Raw genomic sequence first — 26,142 nt, forward strand, 5'->3', positions numbered from 1 at the left:
CCAACAATAAATATCACAGGAATTCCTTTTAGAGTTGCTGTTTACTTTCATATAGATAACTTTACTCCATCTTATGTAAACAAAGTATATATTTATAAATAAGAGCAGCTTCATTTCTTTGTTGGATTCTCAGGCATGACATGCTATAACTCTGATTTCTATTATGGTACCAGACATCTGACAGCAGAATGGATAATTTCAGGTTGCACACATACTTATATATCCTAAAATGCTAAATCTGAATATTCTAAAAGTATTTAAGATTAAATTTGAATCAGACTATATGACAGCCAAAGCACATATTCTGTGTGATATGCCTTATTATAATTATGCTCACCAGTGATGGATTATACATATTTCTATTTATGATATCATAGCTGCAACAGTATATAGGGAGATGGAAATGGACACAATTTGTTCCCAGGCAAATATTCTTCCATGATAAATACTGCTATTAATAAAATTACTTTAAACTGTTTACTGATTACTTGAAACTTCAGTGCTAATATCATGTACTAGTTCATTTATATGTTTTATGAAACAAAAGAAATGACTAACATTTCAGTTGTGCTTTTGGTTCTGAGAATTACTTGTATTTCTGGTGTGTGTGTGTGTGTGTGTGTGTGTGTGTGTGTGTGTGTGTGTGTGTGTGTGTGTGTGTGTGTGTGTGTGTGTTCACTAATCCTACAATGCAAGTATTTTATTTATCACAAAATCTTGGCCTTGTATATTCCATTTATCAATTTTGCATGATTTTCTTAGTTTGGGCTATTGCTTCCCATTCATTTCATTGCTATGTAGTAATTGCACTATCAGTATAAGCATCTTCTAAATATGTTTTGTGCAGTTTGTCTAGGAGTTGTTTCTTGCAAGGTTTCTTACTTTTCTTCTAGGATATATATTAATCTTCATTATACCATGACCCCCCATTAATATTCCAAAACGTGCATGCTGATTGGCCAGCGTGCACGTTGTAAATCGACTTATACTAATGGAAAAAGGTCCGGTCGCCCGGACTTTTTCCATTAGTATAAGTCTCTTCTAAAACACTGTCTCGCTATGTTAAAAGAGTTTAACATAGCGACACAGGTTTAAAAAAGCAACGGAGATCTCTGTTGCTTTTTTTAAAGCTGCCTCGCCATGTTAAACTCCTTTAACATAGTGACACAGTGTGTAAAAAGCAACGGAGATCTTGCTTTCTCCTTTGCTTTTTTTTTAAACCTGTCTCGCTATGTTAAATGGGTTTAATATAGCGAGACAGCTTTAAAATAAGCAACGGAGATCTCCATTGCTTATTTTAAAGCTGTCTCACTATGTTAAACCCATTTAACATAGCGAGACAGGTTTAAAAAAAAAAAAAAGCAACGGAGAAAGCAAGATCTCCGTTGCTTTTTACTGTTTCACTATGTTAAATGGGTTTAACATAGCGAGACAGCTTTAAAATAAGCAATGGATCTCCGTTGCTTATTTTAAAGCTGTCTCGCTATGTTAAACCCATTTAACATAGCGAAACAGTAAAAATCAACGGAGATCTTGCTTTCTCCGTTGCTTTTGGCCACAGCTCTGATGTATTGCGTAGGCATGCGCAGTACATCAGAACTGCCGCAGATGCCAGACAGCTGCGGAAGGGCAGCAAAGAGGCATTATACAATGCCATTATTTAAGAAAAGTAATTTTTTTTTTCCTTAAATAATGTCATAGTATAATAGCAATAACCCACTTCTGGGTGTGGGTAATGCGGGATTTACCCATGGTTGTCTTTGTTTGGTCCCTCGGGCTTTGCCCTCGGGACCAAACCACGCCAACCGTGGGTAAATCCCGCATTACCCACACCCAGGCGTGGGTTATTGCTATAATATCTTATGCTGTTTAAAGACATTTTATAACAGGGTACATATGGTTATATTGAGATTTGTTAGTTTTTTCATTAGTTTTGTGAATTTGGTTTAATATTATGCAGTTCAGTGCTCTATTTTAAGTAGAATTTGCTCAGAATATTTTCTGCGTGGATGACTGAATCTGTGATTTTTCTTATATGTAGTATTCGTTTATTTTATTTTATTTTTTTTCCAAACTTTGATTTGGGTGTAAGAAATGTTTTTGTAGAGTATGAGTGTGCATTTTTGTGTATGTTGCGATTGCTTTTCCTTCAGTGAAAGTGTAAATAATTATGCTGTTTTATTGGTTTGAAACACACAAGATGGTGATATATATTTGATAAAATTTGATGATGGTGTAGATAAAAATATATATACTGAGTGACTAAAATATTCTACTGTGCCCCTTATATGTGTACATATTGTAAAAACATACATTTATATAATATATACAGGTGTGTACGTTTATGTGTCTGAAGATAGATAACATTAATGTGCATTTTGATGCTGAAAAGAAACAAAGAATGAACAATAAAAAACGTCTTATTTTTTTCATGAACAGTTTAGCAGATAACAAAATTGGAAACAAAGGGGCAAAGGCTGTAGCAAGATCTCTCCTTGTCAACAGAAGCCTACGTTTGCTAGAGTAAGTTGGTACACAGCTTTCATATTCTTAGCTTTCCTTTGAAAACTATATTTTTCAGAAGATGATCACTAGACTGTTAATACCATAATATCCACTTTTTGAAATTAGATTCTATGTTTCTAATATGATTTTATTTGAAAAATATGATACAGTATGCTGTGATAAAATACAGTAATATCTAGTATCACCTGTAATGCCTTATCATCTCTATCATATGTCCTGCAAGATGCTCGAAGAATATAAATTACAAGTAATTTTGTGTTTTAATTATTGATATATAATTTGTTACCAATGGTGGAATGACAAGGAACAGCAATATATTTGCTTATAATTTGGTCCCAATGCAATGATACGGATGTCAAGAGCTCAGTGATCTTGTGGTCCAGCTTCTGTTTACATGAGATTATCAATGATTTATTGGCATGTTCAGTATACTTATGCAAATATAACACTTCAGGTGTGCAGTTTATAATAACTGTAGTATGTTTATTTAAACCTATCTGTTGCTTTCTGTACAAACTGACAATAAGAGTGACCTCATTGGAATGCTTAATAAATGTGTTAAACACAACAATGCAGAAACTATAAAACTATAAAAGTTCCTTATTCAGAAGACTGGCCAGATATATATTATTTGGTTTCAGTAATATACCTACCATATTTTAGTTTGAAACAAGGTAATAAGCTGCAAGACAGATATAAAGAATGATGTCATGGTAATGAGAGATATAAAGAATGATGTCATGGTGATGAGCTGCAATGTCGAAAAACTGGTTGTACATCGTTTGCAAATTGTATCAGTTGCTACTGCCGTATGAAGTGACTAGAAATAAAACAGTTAACCTTAAAAAGAAAATTAAAATTTACTGTTGGGGTGGCCTACCTGTTAATAAGTAAACATAGCTGACCAGATTCCTTCTATAAGAATAAAAGATGTTCATCATATTGATCACTGCTGCAATAGCCTTAGCTACATTGGTTAGATCCTCTCAAGGATATAACAGCTGGCCAGCTTTCAAAGCTGTAGGGCACCTTTCACATGACCAAACTGTCAAGCAATCTCAGCTAGCTGATTAAAAGACAAGTTTGTGGGCAATGCCCTTCAGAGCTTTACCAGCACTGAATAGTATGCGCATCTGAGGCATTTGAGAATCAACAATCAGCTTGCGATTTTCTTTGCTGGGCAGATGAGCTCCCTTTAGGGAAAAATATGTTCTTAATTTTCTTGATGTTTTATTGCCTTCCTCTTCAGGAAGGTTACTTTAAAACTAGGAGTGTTCTGTTTTAACGGACTATCTCAAGACTGCAATGTACATTTAAATGGAGCACACTTTATTTTCCTGTCCATTTAAAAATGGTGTAAAGCAACTGAAAACATTGTTTCTGTGGAGAAATTGTGTTATTGTTTTCTATTGTGGGGCTGCCATAGTGTTCTAAAGTGTTTTTTACAGTGTTTTTTCTGTCAAAAAGTAACTTTTGTGTACTGGCAGTGTTTATCGGCAATTGCTGTTAGTCCTCCCCAGGAAAGAGGCACTATTTCTGGATTGACCATGGAACAGACAACTGGTCGCACAGTCAGTCCTTCTTCTAGCACCCCCCAAAAAATATTAAGCAAACAACCTTTGGCACCACACTAGGCTAGCAATTTGCCTCAGCCACAGGTGGGTGACTCTACTGTGGCCATTTGTTGTACCTCAGGCCACTCATCTTTTACCCTAGATCCCTCTGGTGTGGCAGCTACAGCCACTATGGACGGGGGATTAGCCACATCATCTGTGGCTGTTAGGGTCCCCTCTGTGGGCAAGGAAGAGCCACTTTTGTCAATCCAGGTAGAAGAAATAGGAAAGGTTTCCCTGTTGTGTCAGAATGCTATACCCATCCCTGGGGACAGCTGACCTCATTTTCCCTATCAGAAAGAAACAGAAAAACAAGCATATATCTACTCCTTCTCAAATGTCTTTGGATAAGAGTAGTTTATTAGGTCTGGCTCAGGGTTTAATTCAAGCTGTTGATCCTTCTTGTAAAGTAGTTTCTGGTAAAAGAAAGAGAAATTGCACTTCTCTTGAAGAGATTCAAGACTCTGAGTCTGAACAATAAGATGCAAGGATGGATACAGATTTTCTTTCTCAGATTTCTGATTCAGACTCAGAGGAAAGCTCAATTTCTGATTCTCCATGTGGGGGTTTCTCTTTCTTTGAGACTATTGCTAGAATGTGGCACTATTTTCAGTGGTAGAACAATGAAGTTTCGCAGTCCCTCAGAAAATACAATAAGTTGTTACAGACAGATTTTTCAGACCCTACACCCATTCCACCAGTTGTGTCTGCTTTAGAGGATGTGTGTATTACTGCCTGCATTTTCCTTATAGTCAGCCAGCGGCCCTTAAAAAGATGGATATGATGTATAAAGTTCCTCAGTCTTTTAAATGTTTATACACTATTCCCAGACCTGATCCAGCAGCTGTAGCTTTAGTTGATCTCACTACTGCTAAGCACTTAGTTAATTCCAATCCTACTCGTTCTGATAAGGATGGGAAATTATTGACAGGTATGGGGAAAAAGTACATACCTCTGCAAGTTTGGTTTTCAGAATTTTGAATAGTCAAGCTCATATGATAAAAGTTTGTTCTAACAAATTGTGAAAGTATGATAAATGTTTTATCTGTAGTTTCTTCGTGTAAGTAAAAATGCTTTAAATAACTTAGTTTCTTCTACTACACAGGTCACTACTCATTGTCTGCAGTGTGTGTATGACTCTGTAAATACTTTTTCCAGGGCTATGGTCACTAGTACTGTTTAGAGGAAGTTTGCAGGGCTGCATTCTCAGAATCTCACAGATGATGTCAAAAAATGAGATATGAAATTCTCCCGTGGATAAAGTTTTAATGTTTGACCCCTCTGATCAAAAAGTGATGAAAGGGGAAAACTGGTCCAGAAAATCTCTAAGATATTTCAGCCCCCTTTTTCCAAATTTTCCAAGGGATTTATTTCCTCATCCAATTTTGCCAAAAAAAAAATACAGTATAAACAGTTTCAATAAAATGCAGGTAAAAGTACATTTAAGAAGAAATAGCAAGAAATTCCAAAAAGAAGCCTCAAACCTCTCAAAACCAAGGACAATCCAACAAGTCTGAAAGACTAATCAAGAGACTTTGTCAACCCCCGACCCCCTAACCTGGCCCAATTTTTTTTTCTTCCAGGAACTAAATCTCCGTTTTTCTCTTTGGCAACAGATAGTTTCAGAAAAATTGGTCCTAAAAATCATTCATCCGGGTTACAGATGGCAGAGGGAGGAAATTCCTCATTTCCAGGGGGTCATTCTTTATCCTCCAGATCTGAGTTTTTCCCAGGCAGTTCTTCATCACATGATGTTCCAAGAAGTGATAGAACCAGTTCCCCCTTCCCTAGTCATGAAGGGGTTTTATTGAAGGATGTTCCTAGTGCCAAAGAAAGAAAGAAAATGCCTGGAGACCAGTTCTAGATCTTTCTTTCCAATACTTGTTGTGATAGTGCCCAAATTCAAAATGATGTCACTTCACAACCTGTTACCTGTTCTTCCTTATTCAAGTTTCCTGGTAATACTAGACTTAAATGATGATTATCATCACATTTTTATTCAGCCAGAATTCAGGTGTTTTTTAAGGTTTTGTGAGTCTGGGTCACATTATCAGTTCTCTGCCTTTCACTTTGGAATATCCACTTCACCAAGAGTGTTTACAAAGTGTCAAGCTCCAGTTCTAGCTCAACGCAGGCTGCAGGGTATCCACATTTGTCCATATTTACGTGACTTGCTTATCTTTGCAGAATCATTCTCAAAGTGTCAGGAGTCTCCCTCTTGGATGATGTATCTCTTACACAAGCTGGTATTCCAAGAGAACATTCAAACATCTTTCTTGACTCCATCACACAGGATTGTATTCCTGGGATATTAGTTAGACATCTTAGGTCAAAGAGCTTTTCTTCCACATGAAGAAATATATCTTTATTTACATCTATTTCTAAGTTTTTCCACTCAGAATTCATTCACTGTGAGGGGATACCTCAGGATTTTGGCTCTTATAGCATCTATGATTCTCATGATACCCCTCTACATGAAAAAAATACAGTGGTATCTGAAATCTCTTTGGTCCCAGCATCAACATCCAATATCTTTTCAAATCCCAGTGCTGGGGCTTGTCAGAAGAGAAATATTTTGATGGAAACAACAGATATCCTTAATGCCAGGACTCCCCTTCTCTTTCCCTGCTCCAAAGCAGACACTCACCACTGATGCTTCAGACTTTGCTGGGGACGCAGATCAGAAGAGATAAAAGTGCAAGGGGTGTGGGACACCAAGGACAGATAAAAGCACACAAATATCAAAGAGATGCTTGTCCTGATCAAGGCACTCAACTCTCTGAACCATCTTTGGACCCCAGGACCCCTTCAAGTGATTACTGACAATATCACAGTCATGTGGTACATCAACAAGTGAGTGGGAACCCTTTGCAGGCTAGTTGTGTTATCTTTGGATATAGCTTCACAGCGCAATCTCACTCTACAGGCATCCTACACTCTGTCAGAGCAAAGCTGTTTGGCAGACAAGCTGAGCAGGACAAAGGCAGACCCTCACAAATGGAAACTAGATTGGGGGTATTCCAATATTTGATCCATCTGTGGGGAGTTCTTCAAGTAGACCTTTATACCTCCTCTCTCAGCAATCAACCATCAAGATTCTGTTCCAGGGCTCCATGCAAGAAGGCTTGGAAGACAGATACCTTTTCTTTTCCTTGGACAGGAATGTTTCTTTATGCTTTTCCACCCTTACCACGAATATCAATGGTAATTCTGAACTTTCAGAAGGAATCCCACAAGATCACAGCAGTGACTCCCTTCTGTCTCATGCATCAGTGGTTCTCCCTTCTGTTGGAAATGGTCAGGGGTAATCACCACAAGCTTCCTCACACACTGGATCTGTTCTTACAAGAACAGAGGTGTTTGACGCACCCTAACATCAATCATCTTTATTTGACTGACTGGATGATAGGGTCTGACATCATCATCTTCAATTGACTGCCTGGATGATAGGATTTTAATTCCTTTTAGGCACCTGTTTATACAACAGATACTAATGGAGACAATAAAAACTGCTGTAAGAAAATCTTATATTAGCAAATGAGAAAAGATTTTCTAGTTATTGCCAACAACATAACCAGCACCCACTCAGGGCTAGTTGTTCTCTGGTTTTACAATATTTATGGGAGTTACTATCCTACAGCCTTTTGTATTCCTCTACAAAGGTTCATCTATCAGCCATTTCAGCATGTCTGTCCATGGATCCTCCTCTTTTAATGTAGTTTCATGTCAAAATGTTTTTGAAAGGAGTTTTGAGTAAGAGATCTCCAAGAAAACCAATGGCTCCTCAATAGGATAGTAATTTTGTGTTAGAGAAGCTAACACTTGCTCTATTTGAACCAGCTAATCTGACTGACTTGAGGTTCTTAACATGGAAAACAGTTTTACTGATTGCTCTGACCTCTGCAAGAAGGGTATCTAAGTTGAATGCTTATGGTGAGTCACCCTATCTCATTTTCCATAGGGACATGGTTTCAATAACTAATCCTTCTTTTATGCATAAAGTAGTAACTGAATTTACTTTAAGCCAAAATATCCATCTCCCCATTTTATTTTCAGAACCTAAATATGAGGGAGAAAGGATACTCAATACCTTGGATGTCCACAGACAACTCAGATACTATCTTAGCAGAACTAAATCTTTTAGATCTTCAGATCAATTGTTCATTTCTTGTGAAGGTAAGAATAAAGGAAAACCTATGTCAGAATGGACTATTTCCATGTGGTTGTCTAAGGCTATTACATTTTGTTATACTCACCATAACAAAACTTCTCCAGGCAAGATCATGGCCTACTCAACCAGAGCCTTATCTTCATCTATGGCTTTTTGGAAAGGATTACATTCTAGAAATATTTTAGAAGCTACTACTTGGTCCTCTGTACATACTTTTACAAAGCACTATAAGCTTGATTCCTTCTCATAGGTCCAGATCAAGCTTTGCTAGGACCATTCTCCAGGGCATCCTGGACTCTTCTTCTTCCACCTCCCAAATATAGTTAGCTAAGGCAATCTGCCTATTCTGCTAAGGCTACTGCAGAAATGAATGATATGATGAACAGAGTGCAGTTGTGCAAGATGAACTTATTACAACAGCAGATGTTCGAATGATCACTCCTGCAGTAGCCACTCTCTCCCTCCACCCACCTTTTTTTGGTATATTTTCGATGCCAGGGAGTGGACATACTTTGTTTTGTTGTTCTTAACATTTTGTTTTTAAGGCTCAGTCTCCCTCTCTCTTCTGGCAGTTAAGCTCTGAAGGGCTTTGCACCCAAATTTGTCTTTTAGTCAACTCAGCTTGAGCTGCTTGACAGTTTGGCTGGGAGGAAGGTGCCCTGAATCTTTGGAAGCTGGCCAGCTGTTATATCCTTGGCTGGATATAACCCATATAGCTAAGGTTACTGTAGCAGTGATCTTTCAAACATGTTTGACTTACACAACTGTACTATTTCTGTCGATACAAAAATGGTCACGGTCATCTTCCATAATAGATTGTTTCACTGAAGCATAAGAGAAAAAAAGAAAAGAAATTAAGAGCAATAGATGAAAACTCCCTACATCCACCATGTAGGAGTCATTTCCTCTTGTATCCAGTGGTTAATATGCCAGCCTCCAAGGCTGCACAGGTTTCAGGGAAGCCTGGTCATTTTAGCAAAAAAGTAAACCACTAGAGACGAACTCAATACACCAAGAGATAGAAACAAAAAATGCAACAGCCTTTATAGCAGCTTGTCCACTTTTTCTTCTTTCTATAATTACTGTAAATAATGTTGTAATGTAGTATCTCCATTGCTAAGGAAATAGTATTGTTGTTGCTGTCACCTGGTCTTTTGGCTTTTATCTTGGACTGCTTTATAATATATATATATATATATATATATATATATATATATATATATATATATATATATATACACACACACACATACACACACACACACACACACACACACACAAACACATATATTCAGTACTAACAGGGTATGCAAGCGATTTTCTGAGGGCCAGGTTATATAATGGCATTTGTCCCAAAGTAATTATAGGTACAGGTGTGGCTCAAATTGTTCTTTCCCTCTAGTTTGAATGGTTGTTTCCCTTTAGACATGTCAAATCGTGAGATATGAGGGAAGAAGCCTGGAAGACAACCCATTTATTGGGTTAATTGGTACAGAACTGAATTTCCTTGGAGTTGTGTTTCATCTATTTACTTTTGATGTCATGATTCTTTCTTCGATCTTCTGTCCTAAGTAGTTGGTGTGTCTCTCTTCTGCTGAGATGAAATATGACCATTGCATGTTTACTGACCTCTTCTTTTCTAATTCATTGAATCTTGTTTTACTGTTTTATTTTTAAGCAAACAGCTCCTGGTTAAGATGATTGATAGCTAATGTCAACACATGCAGCGAGTTCTGCAATCTTGAATCTTCTCCATATTAACACCCACGGTAGTAATGGAAGTGATTGCGGCTTAGAAGCAATGTAGGAAGTCACTTGATCCATATGTTCATTAAGGGCTTTGTGCTGAGTTTCCAGTACAGTAATTGTAGAACTCTTCAATGTAGTTTTGAGTGACAGGAATGTTCTTAACAGATGCATAACAAGTTGATAGCCTCACCAACAATGTTCAAGCTTTGTAGGGAACTTTGGTGGGGATATCATTTAACCACAAGCATTAAGAATGGCATAGTCCATATTTGAAGAGAGGGTGCCTATAAGTGTACTCTTCCTTACCACACAGGTTATGTTTAATGACCAGGCCATGCAATGTATATTTTTCAGGAGGAAAATGCGATAGTAATTTGTCTTTCATACTGCCTTCTTTACATTCTTTACATACTAGTTCTATGTCTCATCCAGAGCTAGTACTGAAGTCTCAAATAACTTTGCTATCTTTGGACTGTAGTTTCCTGTCACCTGTAGTTATAAGTTTCTACTCTGGTATTTCACAAATATGAACAAGAAAGTAATTGTCTAATGAATACACCAAATCTCACAACTAATTGCAATGTTAATGAAGCAGTTTTGCAGGGGTGGAGCTTTGCTGTCCTGCACCCTATCCCTATATATATAAATATATATGGGTCTACTACTTTACAACGAATTGTCACTTAACCGAAAATGAAAAGTAGAACCCCACTTCAGCGAAAGTGCACTTCAACCTCACAAATAAAAAAATATAACAAAAACATGCTTTTGCTGTGTCCCCCACATACCCCTACTTAAATATGCCAACTCCGAGATCGCACTACAGTGAGGAAAGGGAATATTCCCATTCCACGCTGTATTGTGATTTCCGTAGTCAGTTTTTGACATTTCAGTACTTCAAACAAGTGGGTTCGTACAAGTGAAGTTTGAAGTACTAAAACTTTGAACAAAAACAGTAGACCTATATATATATATATAATATATATATATATATATATATATATATATATTTAAACTCTGAGATTATAGTACCTCAGAGGAGAGGAAATACTCCAAGGTTTCACAACCTCAGATCTGGTATGCTTTATCTTTACCTGGTTTCAGAATCACTGTTGCTAGGATTACAAGCTGAGCCCCTTAGAATTTTAATTTTGCTAGTATTTGTGTAAAAGCATTCCGGGACATTCTCACCAACCTGAAGTATCACAACATGTGCATTTATACCACTGGCATGTTGACTGTTGCTCAGCTTGAGGTGCTGGTCAGAAGATGTTTGTTAATGCCAGTGGAAAGCTCAAAAGGCTGATTTAGCCGATTCTTATTAATGGCAAATCCAACAACAAATCTGTGTCTGTGTTCAACTGACTTCTGCTGTAGAAGAAAGTGAAGCATCCTTCTCCCCCTTTTACTGACTTTCTTCTCCTCCTCAGTTTGTCACACTTCACTTCAATAATGTCAGTGTAGCATTTTTCAAGTTCCTAGGTGATGACAGCAGCTCTTCAGTCTGATAAATCACAATGCCGGTTGTCCATCAGAATGCTAGCGGCCCATGGCACAATGGTTATAGGCTCATAGCTGTATACTAGGCTAACAACCACCGGGGCCTTTCTAAGCCTATTTATGTCACAAGCAAAATTTAAATCCTTGGATCTAGTGGTTCTGATGCTGTTCATTTTGCAGATGTCCAAAAGGTCCATCAGAGCAGGATCCAAGAATGTCTTGTATGCCAGGCATAGACCAACTCTCAGTAACATAGGAGAGGTACGGCTTTAAGGTGATCCATACAGAACTATGTGTTTATACCCTGGATTCTCCTTGTAATGATCCTTTGTGGGCATTCCAACTGTTCCATGCTGTATGTCTGGTCAGGTACATGTGGCAGGGGGCTTTATACTCAATGATGGGTCTGATACGGGCTGAATAAAATGGCTCTATGACATCCTTGGACCTGGATGCCATGCACTTACTTATAAGCTGGGAGACATAGAATGATTTTCTTACTACTTTGATCACATGTTGGTCAAAGGTCAGAATACCAGCTACATCTGTTCCCAGATCCCTGACTACAGGGTCAACTCTCTGGGGGGTGTCATATTGATGGAGAAATTAGCATGGATGTTGATTTTCCCAAAATGCACTATAATGTATTTCTTGGAACTGAGTTTTAATCCATAACTTTGGCACCAGTCATTTGTCTGTGTTACACCTTCTTGTAAGATGTTGGTCTTGTGGGGAGAATCTATGACAGCTCCCAGTTTGCAGTCATCTGCAAACTTGGTCAGCCAAAGGACCTTGACATTAGCCTTTATCTCCAATTCATGGACACTAAATAGGAGCAGTCCCAGTATGGAGCCCTGAGGTACCCCAATGGTGACTGGTCTCTTAGTGGAGGTGGGCTCACCAGTCCTGACTTTCTGGGCCCTGTTTGTGAGCCAGTAAGTTATGAAGGGATTTATGCCCAGGTCAGTGAGTTTGTCAAGTATATCCAAGTGGGGTATTTTATCAAACACCTTAGCCAAGTCCAGGTAGCCAGTATTCACCATTTTCCCTTCATCAATTACCATGGTGACCTTCTCAAAGAAGTCCACCAGTTTTGGTAGGCAGGGCCCTCCCCTTGACAAAGTCATACTGGGTTGGGTCTAGTGTCTGAAGTTTGCCTGTGCCTTTGTTGATCATTTCCATAATAATTTGTTCCATGGCTTTGCATATTAGGTCTGTAGTTTCTAAAGTTAGTAAATGGTCCACCCTTGTGAAGAGGGATAACCATTGTAGTTCTCCATTCTCATTGTACAAAACTTTTTTTGAAGCTATATTTAAAAAGTGATTCAAGCGGTCCTGATAGGTCATGTTTCAAACTATTTTGGTGGCACTCAGGATATTGTTGTGACCTGCTGAGGTTGTGTTTTTGGCTTTAGAGAGCACCACCAGGACCTGCTCCCTCTTAATAGTTTGGGGGGGGGGTTTATGCAGGTTACTATTAGAACGTCAAAAACGCATTTTGTCGAATGCGTTTTCATCAACACCTAAAGAGCGAACAGGCAAAACAGCGAAGCGGCTGTTCAGTGAATTCTTTCCCTGGGAAAGAAGTCGCTTGACCGCTTCATTGCTTTGCCATGTTCTGCACTGTAGTGTGGGCTCAGGGATTCCCTTGTCCGGTATAGCTCCCGAGCGTGAATGTGCAACAGTTACTGACCTTAGGGTTAGGGTGCAGGTTAAGGTAAGTGCATATGTATGAAAGTGTTTACTGTTTTTTTTTTTGCATTAGATGTATGGTTGAGTTATGTGTGTATGTGTTTTCAGCTGTTTACTTTTGTTTTGGGGGGTAGAATTAGGGTTAAGGTAAGTGTGTATGTGTTTGGAACTGTTTACGTAAATGTGCAACAGTTACTGACCTTAGGGTTAGGGTGCGGGTTAAGGTAAGTGCATATGTTTTAAAATTTTTTTTTTTTGTGTTAGATGTATGGTTGAGTTACGTGTGTATGTGTTTTCAGCTGTTTGGAACTGTTTTCTGGGGTTTTTTTGTTTTTGGTTGGAACAGCGATTTCTTTCCCTAGGAAAGAAATTGCTGTTCTGAGGTGTTGACATTTTCGCTGAAAAAGGGTCGATGAAACATCGTTCGCTGATTTAAGCATTCGATGTTTTAATATAGACTCGGTTATGCTAGTAGATATTTTATGGCAGGGAGGTGGGAGGAAATGGGGGGTGAAGTTTGAAGTGAAAGTGTTGATCAGCAGATTCATGTCACTCTGCTCAGTGAAGGTGGCACCACTGGCCACTAGTTCATCGCGCTGCTGTGTGCTGCTTTTGAGGTTTCAGACATAGCTGTACAAGGCCTAGTGGTTGTCTTTAGTCTGTGAGGCTATCTTGAGCTCATAATTGGCCTTGTTGGACTTAATTAGTCCTTTTAGTTTCCTATTTAGTATAGTTAGGGAGCTCTTATCACTATGGGAGTTGCTCATCCTGATTTTAGCCATGACTTTTTCCTTTGGTTATATACTATGTTAAGGTTAGACTTCTGCCAGTGTGATTTGTTTTTAGAGTTGTTTTGTTCTTGCTTCTGTTAGGTACAGTAGCCTCTGTACAACCATTTATATGGCTGTACAGGGTTTCTGTGAACAATTCCACATAGGTTGCTGTGAACTCAGTGTTAGGAGGGGCATTGAATTTTGACAAACTATCACTTAATAGGATGTAGTTTGCTTTGGAATAGTTCTTAACTGTTATAGGGTTCTCTGGGGTTACCAAGTTGATTTTTATTTCAAAGGAGACAGTTTTGTGGTCTGAACTCACCAGTGAGGACTTGACACTGGGGGGGGGGGGTCTCATATTGGTGACTACCAGGCCAACTCTGTTTGAACTTCTGGTGGGTGTGCTCCCTCTCTGGTCAAGGGTATTCATGTTAATAAAGTACAGGAATCATTATTCCAGTGAGTTTGAGGCAGTGTACATTTCCCAGTCTATACAGGAGTAGTTAAAGTCTCCCATGACTAGGTATTTGGTTTAATAGTGAGTGTCTCTAGCAGGTCTAGGTAGATGCTATGGGATTCTTGGTACATAGAGGGTGACCTATAGCTTACTAGGATATGGTATGGAGACTTTGTCTATGGAGATTTGTAGAAGGATAAATTCCTGGGCATTATCCTGTTTAACCAACCTAGAAGTATACTTGTTACTAATGCAGTGTGAGAATGCTCCACCTTTAGTCCCTGTCTGTGCAGCTGACAATTTAAATGTGTGGAAGGTACTGAAGGCTTGCATTGCTGGAGTACTTTCCGCAGATTTAAACCATGCTTCAGTAATGGTACAGGTGTCTATATTCTCCAGAGTGAGGACAGCTTGTAGTTGTGGAGTTTCTTATTTAGGATCCTAGCACGCAACAGTAATACCTTCAGGTTTCTTTGGGTTTTATTTAACATGTGGGTAGGTTTGTCAATTTGACATTGCCTAAAAAAGTTTATAAAGGGGAGGATAAAGTTTTTGACAATAATCAGAACCTAGGCAGGACAGATGCACACCATCCTTTGCAAAGCAACGTGTTTTTTTAACCATGTCCCCCTATGTTGACAAATATTGAAGACCCCTAGAAAGACACCAGAAACTAAGCCAATTATTGAAGTCAGTCATGTTTTATTCATAGTGTGGCATCATTCTTAGTGAAGATACAATGCTGCTCAATGCAAAGCAAATATCTGCCTGAGACACATATTCAAAGATATCAATATCTGTCTTCATATGGTCCAGAGAGGAACATCTCAAGTCACTAGTACCCACATAGACTATGCTAGAACCATATTAATGCCTGCGGTGTAATGACTTAAGTGTATGCATAACCATGCAGATCCTGCCTCCAGATAAGCAACTAGCCATTATCCTCTCCTTGTTCATTCTGGTGAGGGGGGCATCTGTGTGTTGTAAAATGGAGACTGTGCATTGTAAAATGGAGTCACCTATGACAAGACTCCTGGATAATGTGTTTGTTTTGCTTGCCTTATGGACTTTGTTGTTGGGGCTCCACTGGATGTAGGTGTTTGTGGGGTGTTTGGTGTTGCTTTTGGTGAGTGCTTTAGAGATCGCTGAGGATAGGCATTGCTGTTTATAAGCTTAGGAGGTCTTTGAGCTTTGGAAAGATTACTTTTTGGTGTCTCAGCAAAAAGTGGTCTATGTGTGGTGGACACTTTGTGTGGTCAATGTAGTATCTGTGTGTTCTTGACAAACTTGTTTGCGTGCAAGATTTTGCCTTCAGTGAAACTAAGTGTGAATAACTCCTGACGAAGGGCTTGTGTCAGCTCAAAAGCTCAAGTAACTGCAAAATTGATGCTGGTCCAATAAAAGGTATTACATCATGTCTGCACTCCAGTGTCTTTGTATTTTTATGTCTAATATAATGACATTTTGGAAAATGAAGTTCTTCTCTCAGGATGGTATACTGTATAGTCATGACAGTGAAATTAATATCTGTACTTAAAAGTTTTTTTAAGCTGAAATTATTCTGTATCCTTTGTCTGTAACTATACACATCCTGAAACTTGTTCAGGTCAGCCAAATACAAGGGGGGTATCATTAACAGTAGATCACACCAAACAACTTTGTATGAGTTTGTCCATTTCAGCTTCCCCAATGTTAGCCATTCTGTTTCATGGCTGACAAAGAACTAAACAGCTACCCTCACCAGCTTTCCCCTTTCAAATTGAATGAAGTACATTTACTGATACACAAAACAGACACATTACACTACTGCCACATATTTGTTGGCATCTTCCCACAGAGCTTTAAGTTAGATAAAGCACAGTTTGTCATGCATCAGTTGGTATTTTCCGATGATCTTAAGTTAAACTAACAAACATGCATATGCAGTGATACAGAAGTGAGAATAAGACAGTGCACAAATATTCTGTCGACAGTGAGGATGTGGTCGAACTGAAAGTTTACAGACTTTAGTATTTTTTCTGGACTATATTTCAAACCATATTTCACTGCAAAAAATGTTTTATAATAAAGCATTAACAGTTCTGTGACATAATTATTATAACAAACCTTAAATCACTATTGTGTGCAATGTAATAGTGCACATAGAATATGTTTAGATCAGGTAGGAGATGTTTGGTTTTATGTGACTTACAAGCATCCCAGCAACCAAATAACAACACAATATTTATTTATTTGTTTTATTAATTTATCACATTGGTGAATTGGATCATTTCTGCCCCTTTTCAGTCATGTCCTAGTTATAGAATATAAAACTGTACAACAAAATATAGACCAGTTAGAAAAGTGAAATAGGAACAGGAGATACAGAATAAAAATCAACTGATTACTAAATATGAGGTAGCTAGACTGTTGCAGTTGAAGACTTGTAACATTTAGACCGTACAACAACCGTACAGCTAAAAGACCTAGAGAAAAAGGTATGAAAATAAAGCATGATACACTATTACATTCAATTGTGTAGTTACATGTTAAAGACTTGGGCAGCACTATGAATATAATGTCAATCATTCTCAGTACAGAAATACTTGAACAGGATGCAGTACAAGGTAATTAATGCATCTACTTTCTGAAGTGAAGCTGACATTACAGGTAGGATTTGAGCTGTTTAGACAAGGAAGCATAAGCTGTGAGAAGACAAAGGTTCCATAGAAGAACATTCCATATGTATGAGCCTATCAGATGTGAGAAGACAAAGGTTCCATAGAAGAACATTCCATATGTATGAGCCTATCAGATGTGAGAAGACAAAGGTTCCATAGAAGAACATTCCATATGTATGAGCCTATCAGAACCATAGCTAGCACACCTAGTGCTCTGTGCAGACCCCACCTCAACTCAAAGCTCACTGCAGTGTTACTACACACTCACCTGACATACTAAGCACTTCTTGCCAATAACGCTCCCTGACAGCTTGTACCTGGGGCAGCCATCCCCTCGCCTGCCCTATTACAGAACTGGGTCCTAGATGAGAGAAATTTCTGTCAATGCAGACAGACTTAAGGAGAGTCACAAGAGTAAAAGCAGAGGGATATGAAGATATACAAAACCTGAGGGGATTCCTTAACACTGAGAAAGTGACATTATGCCTTACACTGATCTATAGGTGAGTGTGTCAGTGAGCAATGTGATTCTTTAAGGGGAACTGGAAGCCATCCTGCCTATTTACTTCATTATGTATTTTTTGCTAACAATTGCATAGTCTTTGAATTCATTTAGTGCAGACTCACCACTGAGAAACTTATTATAGTTGGTTTTAAAAAGATAAAAAGGAATAATTACAAACTGATTTGCTTGTTTACATTCCCTGGGAAACTTGTTTAGGAAGTGCAACTATGTGGAGACATCACTGCTACAGAAATTTCTAAAATGGTCACAAGCTGTGAAATATTAGTCAGCAGGAAGTGCAGGTTTTCGATTTCACACAGTAGTTTTGTTTCCTGGTTCCTCATCTTAATAAGAATGATCCCAGTCTGAAGGGAAAGTTAAGCTGTTTTAATGTAGTTAACTCAAAGGTCACTTGTAGACTAATTGTTCTGTAAGTTTAAATACAAGTAAATTCATAGCACATACGTTAGAGAAACATATTAATTAGTGGTAGTAATGGTGTTCAGTCCTAGCGTTGTCACCTCACAGCAAGAGGTTCTCCGGTTCGATCCTCGGCTGGGGTGCCTTCTGTACGGAGTCTGCATGTCCTCCCTGTGGTCGCGTTGGTTTCCTCCGGGTGCTCTGGTTTCCTCCCACATCCTAAAGACATGCTGTGTAGGTAGATTGGACACTCTAAATTGGCCCTAGGCGCAAGTGTGTGCATGTGTGTGCCTTCTGTGGAAGGTTGGGCAGCAACTTGAAACCATAAAACTCCAATGCCAATCATGAGTGGACAGGTGATCCGCTGTGGCAACCCCTAACCAGGAAATGCCAAAAGAAGAAGAAGTAATGGTGTTTAGTCTTCAGGGTAAGTATGTGTAGTATGGGATACTAACTAGAGCTCAGTCTACCATTGTCAGACACCCACACTAAAAAAAAAGAAAAACTGTAAGTAGAGATACAGGTTCCATTGTCTATGAGAACAGCAGATAAGTGGTCAGCAGACCATGAAAGATCTGCAGGACAAATCAGATAGCTATGAACTAATCATTAGGCACTCAGAGTAACCTATCCTCAGACAATACACAGGAGTTTGATTAAATGAGATTGGCATTCATATCTATGGAGGAGGAGGCATGTTTGCCTAATTCCTCAACAGGGAAGTCTGCATGTATAGACAAAGGACTAAGCTGAAGGTATCATATACAAGGAAAAACTGCAGCACATCAAAATGGCAAACAAAATATGCAACCCTTGTAATGCAGGCTTAGAATACAATATACATTTTTAATGTGATGACAGAGTGAATCAATGGCTCCTCACCATAAAATCGACACTTTATTACAACTGCAAGATCAAGTACTGTAAGCCCTATTATTACAAGAAAATGTTTCCTTCTCCTAAACAGTGCATTCTGAAGGTCACTGCTGCCCCATATGAAAGCATTGTGTGTGTGTGTGTGCGTGTGATTGTGTGTGTGTGTGGGGGGGGGGGGGTCTTTCCCTCTGCACCACCTGATGTTTGGGTCTGTGTCTCCTCACAACTTTGCAACTACATATAAGGTCACTGTATTGAAGTATTGAGAATACTTCAAGATATGCCAGCTTCAGACATAGTTCATATGTCTGGCATTAACCATCACAGTATTCCAAGGATAACAATTATGCTCCTTGGAATCACATTTATTAATTCCTTCTCCAATTACCTGTTTAATCTAGTATAGATTTTATGGCAGCCAGAGCATACCCCAGCACTGAGTGGGTTGCAAGGCATACAGGCTCATACTGAATGGGGTACCAACTCATCACAGAATGAGACCACACCCCCACAACACAAATACACTCTCACATGGCATTCAAACCTATTGGTAATTAAGTGACTTGCCAGTTCACCTACTGCAAGAAACCCACAAAACCTAGATGGAAAGACACATGGTCACCAGTGACCACTGAAGCCATACCTTCCAGGACATGAAAGTGAAATCATCACATATTTCATCCCCTCATACAACAGAAATGCATCCAGAGAAAAGACAAGCAATTATATGCTGAAATACAGTGACATATTCAAAAATGGTGGGGCCATGCAAGAGACAGCTAAACACATGCAGCAGGTGGGACTTGTTTTAGGCCAAGGCTTGCAGGATAACTAAAGCATATGCTATGGCATAAACATGCACATCCTCAAATGTTTCTTTTTATGAATGTTACACAGGATTTATGGAATATGAGACTGTGAGAGGCCTTCAACACCAAAACTGTAAAGTAAGGAAGCACAAGGAATATGTGGCCTACAGCAATAATATATCATTCCTGGCAGGACCCATGTATGAATGAGATGAAAAACCACCCAAGACTACAATCTTTCACAGCAAATACAACCAAAACTATGAAAGTAACATATACCAGTAGTACTAAGATATATGGCACATATGTACTATGCACTTAACTATTAAGCATTCCCTATCAAACAGAATTACACCTATAATCAACAAAACCACACAGAAATATATTTCAGTAGTTTTAGGTATAAAAGGCTGGGATGTGGATTGTACAAATGCTGCCACAGTTACCAGCTGAGTGGCCATAGCTGAGGAAGGTCCAGATTACTCAGGCAGAATTGGTGACCCTCCAGCAGTAAATGTCATATGGCCCGAGTTGGGGTTGGGGTCTACATAATCTTCAAAACAGCCACATTATTATGCTGTCCATGAATACTATTCACCAAGGCTGCCTGAGGATGGAGACAAGATGTCATCAGACTAACCCAGCTAAAATATCACATGTAGAAAAGGTTGCCATGTGATAGTTGCCTGACTGAGACTTTCCAATATATTACTGGCAGTCTGTAACCACCCACTAATATTATTTCCAGACTTTAAACCACTGGTCTCTTCCAAGCCCCGTGTCAGATCATTCACAGCTCCAACAATCCAGTGGAAAGTACACTTCATGTCTCCCACCAGCTGTTTAGTCCTTGTTGTGGAGTCCTCATTGCACTAGGCTGGTAAACAATTGCAGCCACGTTAGGTTATTGTCAGTCACTTACACCAACATTGCAGGTTAGACACTGGGGGCATAGTGTCATATAAGGATTCACGCATGCAGAAACATAATGTTGTCATTGATGCATGCATTAAGGACAATTCTACTCAATATGTCTTTCATAAAGACACCAATCACACAGCTCCTGAATACCTTTACTTTTCAGCATGTGAAACACAGGAGGCAACACATTTAGTATAGTATATGGCTATGGTTACATGACTAGCCAGGGTAATGACAATATACCATAGGGCTCTGGTGGATCCTGCACAGCAGCTGCCAGCAGATATACAGATGCTCTGTTATACATCATCCTTCATCAGAAAATGGCTATTGGGTAAGCTGGGCATATGTTGGTTGGATGTATGTAGGTGTATTTTTCAACATTACTGGGCAAGCCATGTGTCAGGAAATCTGTATGTTAGATGTATCACTAGTAAGTTATGTAGGCCCACTATAGCATTTATTATGCCCATTTCAATGGCCCTGTTTTGTATGGGTTTTACTCTTATGTTTTTGTGTGCATACAAAGACATTGCACCTTGGATCATTACCATAACTTGCATGTATACATACATTATGTACTGTGCATATGCTATGCATAGTCAGTTAATGCACATTTTTATATGTCATTAATAACACTGCTGTACAATTAAATTCATACACATACTAATGGAGCAGTGAACTCCAGGGCTTTGTAGTACAAACTATAATGGTGAAAACTATGATGATATATGCGCTTGGCATCAGAAACTGAATTTTACAGCTGCAGAACGCCAATTTATCTTGCATACCCTGCAAAAAGATGTTGCACTGTTGCCATCTCACAATGACAACTGAGACTAATGGAAGCAGTAATGGCAGACATTAATACCACAGGTGAACATGGGAGATTGATGGATAAGTGAAATCCCTTTACAACAGGTATAAAAGACTGGGCTTATAAAAAGGTATGTGAGAAATGCATACAGCTGGAGCCTGAAAGGGATGAAACTTCATCCTCAATAGCATTTAAGTTCCTTGCGCTGCTGTTTCTGGAGTATCCATCCACAGTGTCCAAGTTGAGATAGTGTTGCAGTCTCACATATTAGAGGTAAGTGCCTCACTTTCAGTAATGTAATGCGTAACTGTGCTTGCTATGTCCAGTTTCTGACATTCCACAGGAGGCAAAAGAGTGATGGCTATGCACAGACTCTGCCATAGTTAACAGCTGGCAGTGATACACAAAGATGGGACACAGGTGGTGGATGCATACTGTTAAACTGTTAACAGGAACAGCTGTTCTGTTGTTCATACTGGCACCCCTTGTATATAACAGATTGTACTGCTATGTAACTATATTTTTGTAAGGTATGTGCTCTCTACCCTAATCAGTCATGGTTCATTTGTTGATGATATGGCAGGGCCACCACAAGGTGGATAGTGTGGATTTGGCCTCATTCGACCAAATGAAGCTAGTGTGGGCACCGTACCGAATCTTTTGTTGACAGTGCAGTTTGTAAAACAGACAGTGTAGGACACCCTGCATGGCTAGTAGATGTTCCATGACAAACCTGATGATGCTTATGCAAGTGCAATATAGGAAGAGTAGATGATCAGTATATGCTACACATAAGTACATGCAGATATTTTGGTTTAAAGATGGAGAACATGTACAATGTGTCGTCACTGATGGCATATCCATCCCTTGGAAAATATGGTCGGGAAAACTCCTTTATCTCTGGCAAAGAAGAATTAGGGATGCATCTGACAGAGTTTTTTTCTAATGCACAGGCCCTTGTTGAGGATAATGTCCTGTTACAACATGCTGAAATCTTGCGGGCATTTGTGCAGCCATAAATGCGCACAGCATCTGCCATGCAGAGTTGAACAGAACATAGGTTACATTCTGGATGCTGTTCCATTCACAGCATGCAATGTTAGGCACCCATCTATAACACATCCAGGTTAATCATTGGATAGCAGCATAGCATAGCATATGATAGCTTCAGAGAAAAACAGCCATCACCCCTCATTTGAGCAATGGGGTCTGTGGTCTCAGGGATATTACTGACTTCTGTCTACAGGCATCTTCATTGATAAGTGATTTCCATAGCTTATTCCACACAACTTGTACTACAGTTCTATCTCCCTCACATGGAGATGACATAGCTGGCACTGTATCCTTCAGCAAACATTCAGGATGACAAAGCTGTCACTGCATCCTTCCAAACACACAGCAGGATGAAACAGATGGCACTGTATCCTACAACACGTATGCAGGATAATGCGGCTGGCACTGTATTCTCCAGTGCACATGCAGGTTTACACAGCTGACACTGTATCCTTCCACACACATGCAAGATAACACAGCTGGCACTGTATCCTTCCACACACATGCAGGATGAAGCAGCTGGCACTGTATCATTCTGCACACATGCAGGACTCACCTGCTGACACTGTATCCTTAAACACATATGCAAAATGATACAGCTGGCACTGTATCCTTAATCACATATGCAAGATGACACAGCTGGCACTGTATCCTTCAACATACATGCAGGATGACATAGCTGGCACTGTATCCTTCAAAACATAAGCAGAATGACATAGCTAGCATTGTATCCTTCCACATATATGCAGGATAATACAGCTAGCACCGTATCATTCAACGCACATGCAGGATGACATAGCTGCCACTGTATCCTTCCATATACACACGCAGGATGACACAGCTAGTATTGTATCCTTCCACATACATGCAGGATAACACAGCTGGCACTGTATCCTTCAACACATGCAGGATGACATAGCTGGCACTGTATCCTCCAACACACATGCAGGATAACATAGCTGGCACAGTATCCTTCAACACATGCAGGATGACATTGTTGGCATTGAATCCATACTGTACACACACACACACACACACACACACACACACACACACACACACACACACACACACACACACATTGCAGGGCTCAGAAACCAGCTGGAGGCATGGCTGCAGCACTGTATCCTCCAATACACATGCAGGATGACATAGCTGGCACTGTATCCTTCAACACACATACAGATTTAGGATGGCACAGCAGTACTGTATCCTTCGACACATGCAGGATAATATATGTACATACACTGTATCCATATTGCACATGTACACACACACACACACACACACACACACACACACACACACACACACACACACATGCACACGCACACACAAGCGTGTGCACACATATACATTGCAGGGCTCAGAAATCAGCATGGCTGTAGCACCGTATCCTTCCATGCATGCATGCAGGATGACATAGCTGGCAATGTATCCTTCAGCACACACTGAGGATGGCACAGCAGCACTGCAATCATTCAACACATGCAGGATGACATAGCTGGCATTTTATCCATACTGTACACACACACACACACACACACACACACACACACACACACACACACACACACACACATTGCTGGGCTCAGAAACAGCTAAAGGTATGGCTGCTTCACCCTCAGAAATAACTATGCTGAGCTACAACTGTAATTGCAGATGTAGTAGACATTGCTGTAGCGAGTGCCAGTTGGGGGGTAGTAATATCTGCAGTTCACAACATTGAAAGGTTATCTGTCACTTGTCTTTTATTTTTTCTTGGCATGCTTTGGATGGCAATGTTCTGTTGCCTTGCTGTGGAAATACCTATTCCTGTTGTGATCCATGGCAATTTTTTATATGTATGGCATTGGCCATTTTTTAACAGAGCCTGTCAGTTTGGATATGCTGCCTGTTAGAATTCATATTATTATATAAACTAATGTTAATTGAGCTGGTCTTGCACACTGCAGGTACTTTACTGGCAAAGTCTCTGTCAGGTGTGCATTTTTGTTGGTGGCATATATCATAATCATTGCCTACATCAGCTGCCCTGCCCTCTCGGCTGTGCCAGTATTTATTTGAGGCAGTACAAGGTCATAGTGTGCAGCACACAGAGTGCTATATCTTGTATGCCTTTTCTGGATTGTGATATTACTTAGTCATACAGAAAGTGGAGGCTCATCTCATTTCCAAGTGTGCAGACAGACTATGATATTATTTAATTATCCACATGTTTTATTCCACATGATGTTCTTTACAATACATGTTGGATTGTGAGTAAGTGTTACTAGCCATGGTTTGAGGAGATATCTTGCATCTGCTATCAGTTACCCATGGTAGATTTCACCCATGAGAAAATTATGAGTGTGGACATCAGCCCACTGGAATATCTGACCAAAATGACCTGTACAATGATGGATTGGTAGCCATGCATATTTATGTAAACAAGGGCAACCATGGCTGATGGTGCTTGTACAGATAATTGGGTGCAGTCTACTGCATCTCTTATACCAAATACCTGTCCTGCAGCACTATAAAATCCCATCATGATGGCTCTTCTTTTGGCCTGTGTTTATATAACCTGAAAACAAATCCATCATAATATTTTGTTAGCTATATAGTGTTTTACTTGTCAATGACTGATATGCTCATGTTATCCCCCGCTGGCTTTTTGTTGGTCACACCTACCAACAGGGGAACTGCAGTACTGGACACTGGTTTAAAAAGGGATTGGTCTACTATGTACATATTGCATCTCTATGAATCGGCACATTTAAGCTGGTTGAGGGTGCTGCCATCCACTCTCTGCATATCAAACTGTTCTTCTTGGGTCATGGTGGTGCACCAGAGGTGTGCTGTAAATCTGTTCAAAATGTATACCAACGATTACCAGCAGTGGTTTATAACAATAAACTGTGTTTTCTTTGTAGAGACTATCAGTTACCTGCATGTGCTCTTCTTGTTCTAACTACAGTAATTATGTTTTCATTATGTGAAAAAGACAACTGAAAAAGAGCCAGTGATTATATATATATCTATATATATATATATATATATATATATATATATATATATATATATATATATTAGATATATATGTATATATATATATATATATATATATATATATGTATATATACACACTAAGCCAATAACCAGGGCCTTTATAAGCCTAGCTGTGTAATCAATCCAATTGTGCCCCTGTGTAACTTGGATGTCTATCAAGAGTGGTATGTTAGCTTGGAGATGGCTAAGCTGTTTGTGTGTGTGGGGGGGGGGGGTATGTTAATTAGGTAATATTTTACTTACTGTCTGCTTCTGTCCATTACAGACATGGGGGCCAGACCAGGGGTGAATTTACAATTTCCCATCCAATGGTCCAGGTTACATTTGAATAGGGTCAAGGATGAACTCTGTTTCACATGGATAATGACCCTATTCCATAGCACAAGGATCCCTAGAGACACATATGGGTCTCACCAGCATGTTCTACTTATGTCACAGGCAAAATTAAAATCCTTGGATTTAGTGTTTCTAGTGCGGATGTGTAAAAGATCCATCAGAGCTGAATATGAGAATGTCTTATACACCAGGCATAAATCATCTCTC

General features: G+C 39.3%; 1 protein-coding gene across 1 annotated transcript in view; it reads left to right on the forward strand.

Annotated features, from left to right (window-relative positions):
- Window positions 1-26,142, forward strand: part of NLRC3 (NLR family CARD domain containing 3) — a 778,434-nt gene that overhangs the window by 404,223 nt on the left and 348,069 nt on the right. Inside the window, exon 6 of the mRNA XM_044089322.1 lies at window positions 2,440-2,523. Coding sequence (XP_043945257.1) covers window positions 2,440-2,523 — 84 coding nt within the window. The remainder of the gene's footprint in view (window positions 1-2,439; window positions 2,524-26,142) is intronic.

The sequence above is a fragment of the Protopterus annectens genome, chromosome 12.part0 (assembly GCF_019279795.1).
Source record: "Protopterus annectens isolate FY-2018-M chromosome 12.part0, PAN1.0, whole genome shotgun sequence".
NCBI lineage: Eukaryota > Metazoa > Chordata > Ceratodontiformes > Protopteridae > Protopterus > Protopterus annectens.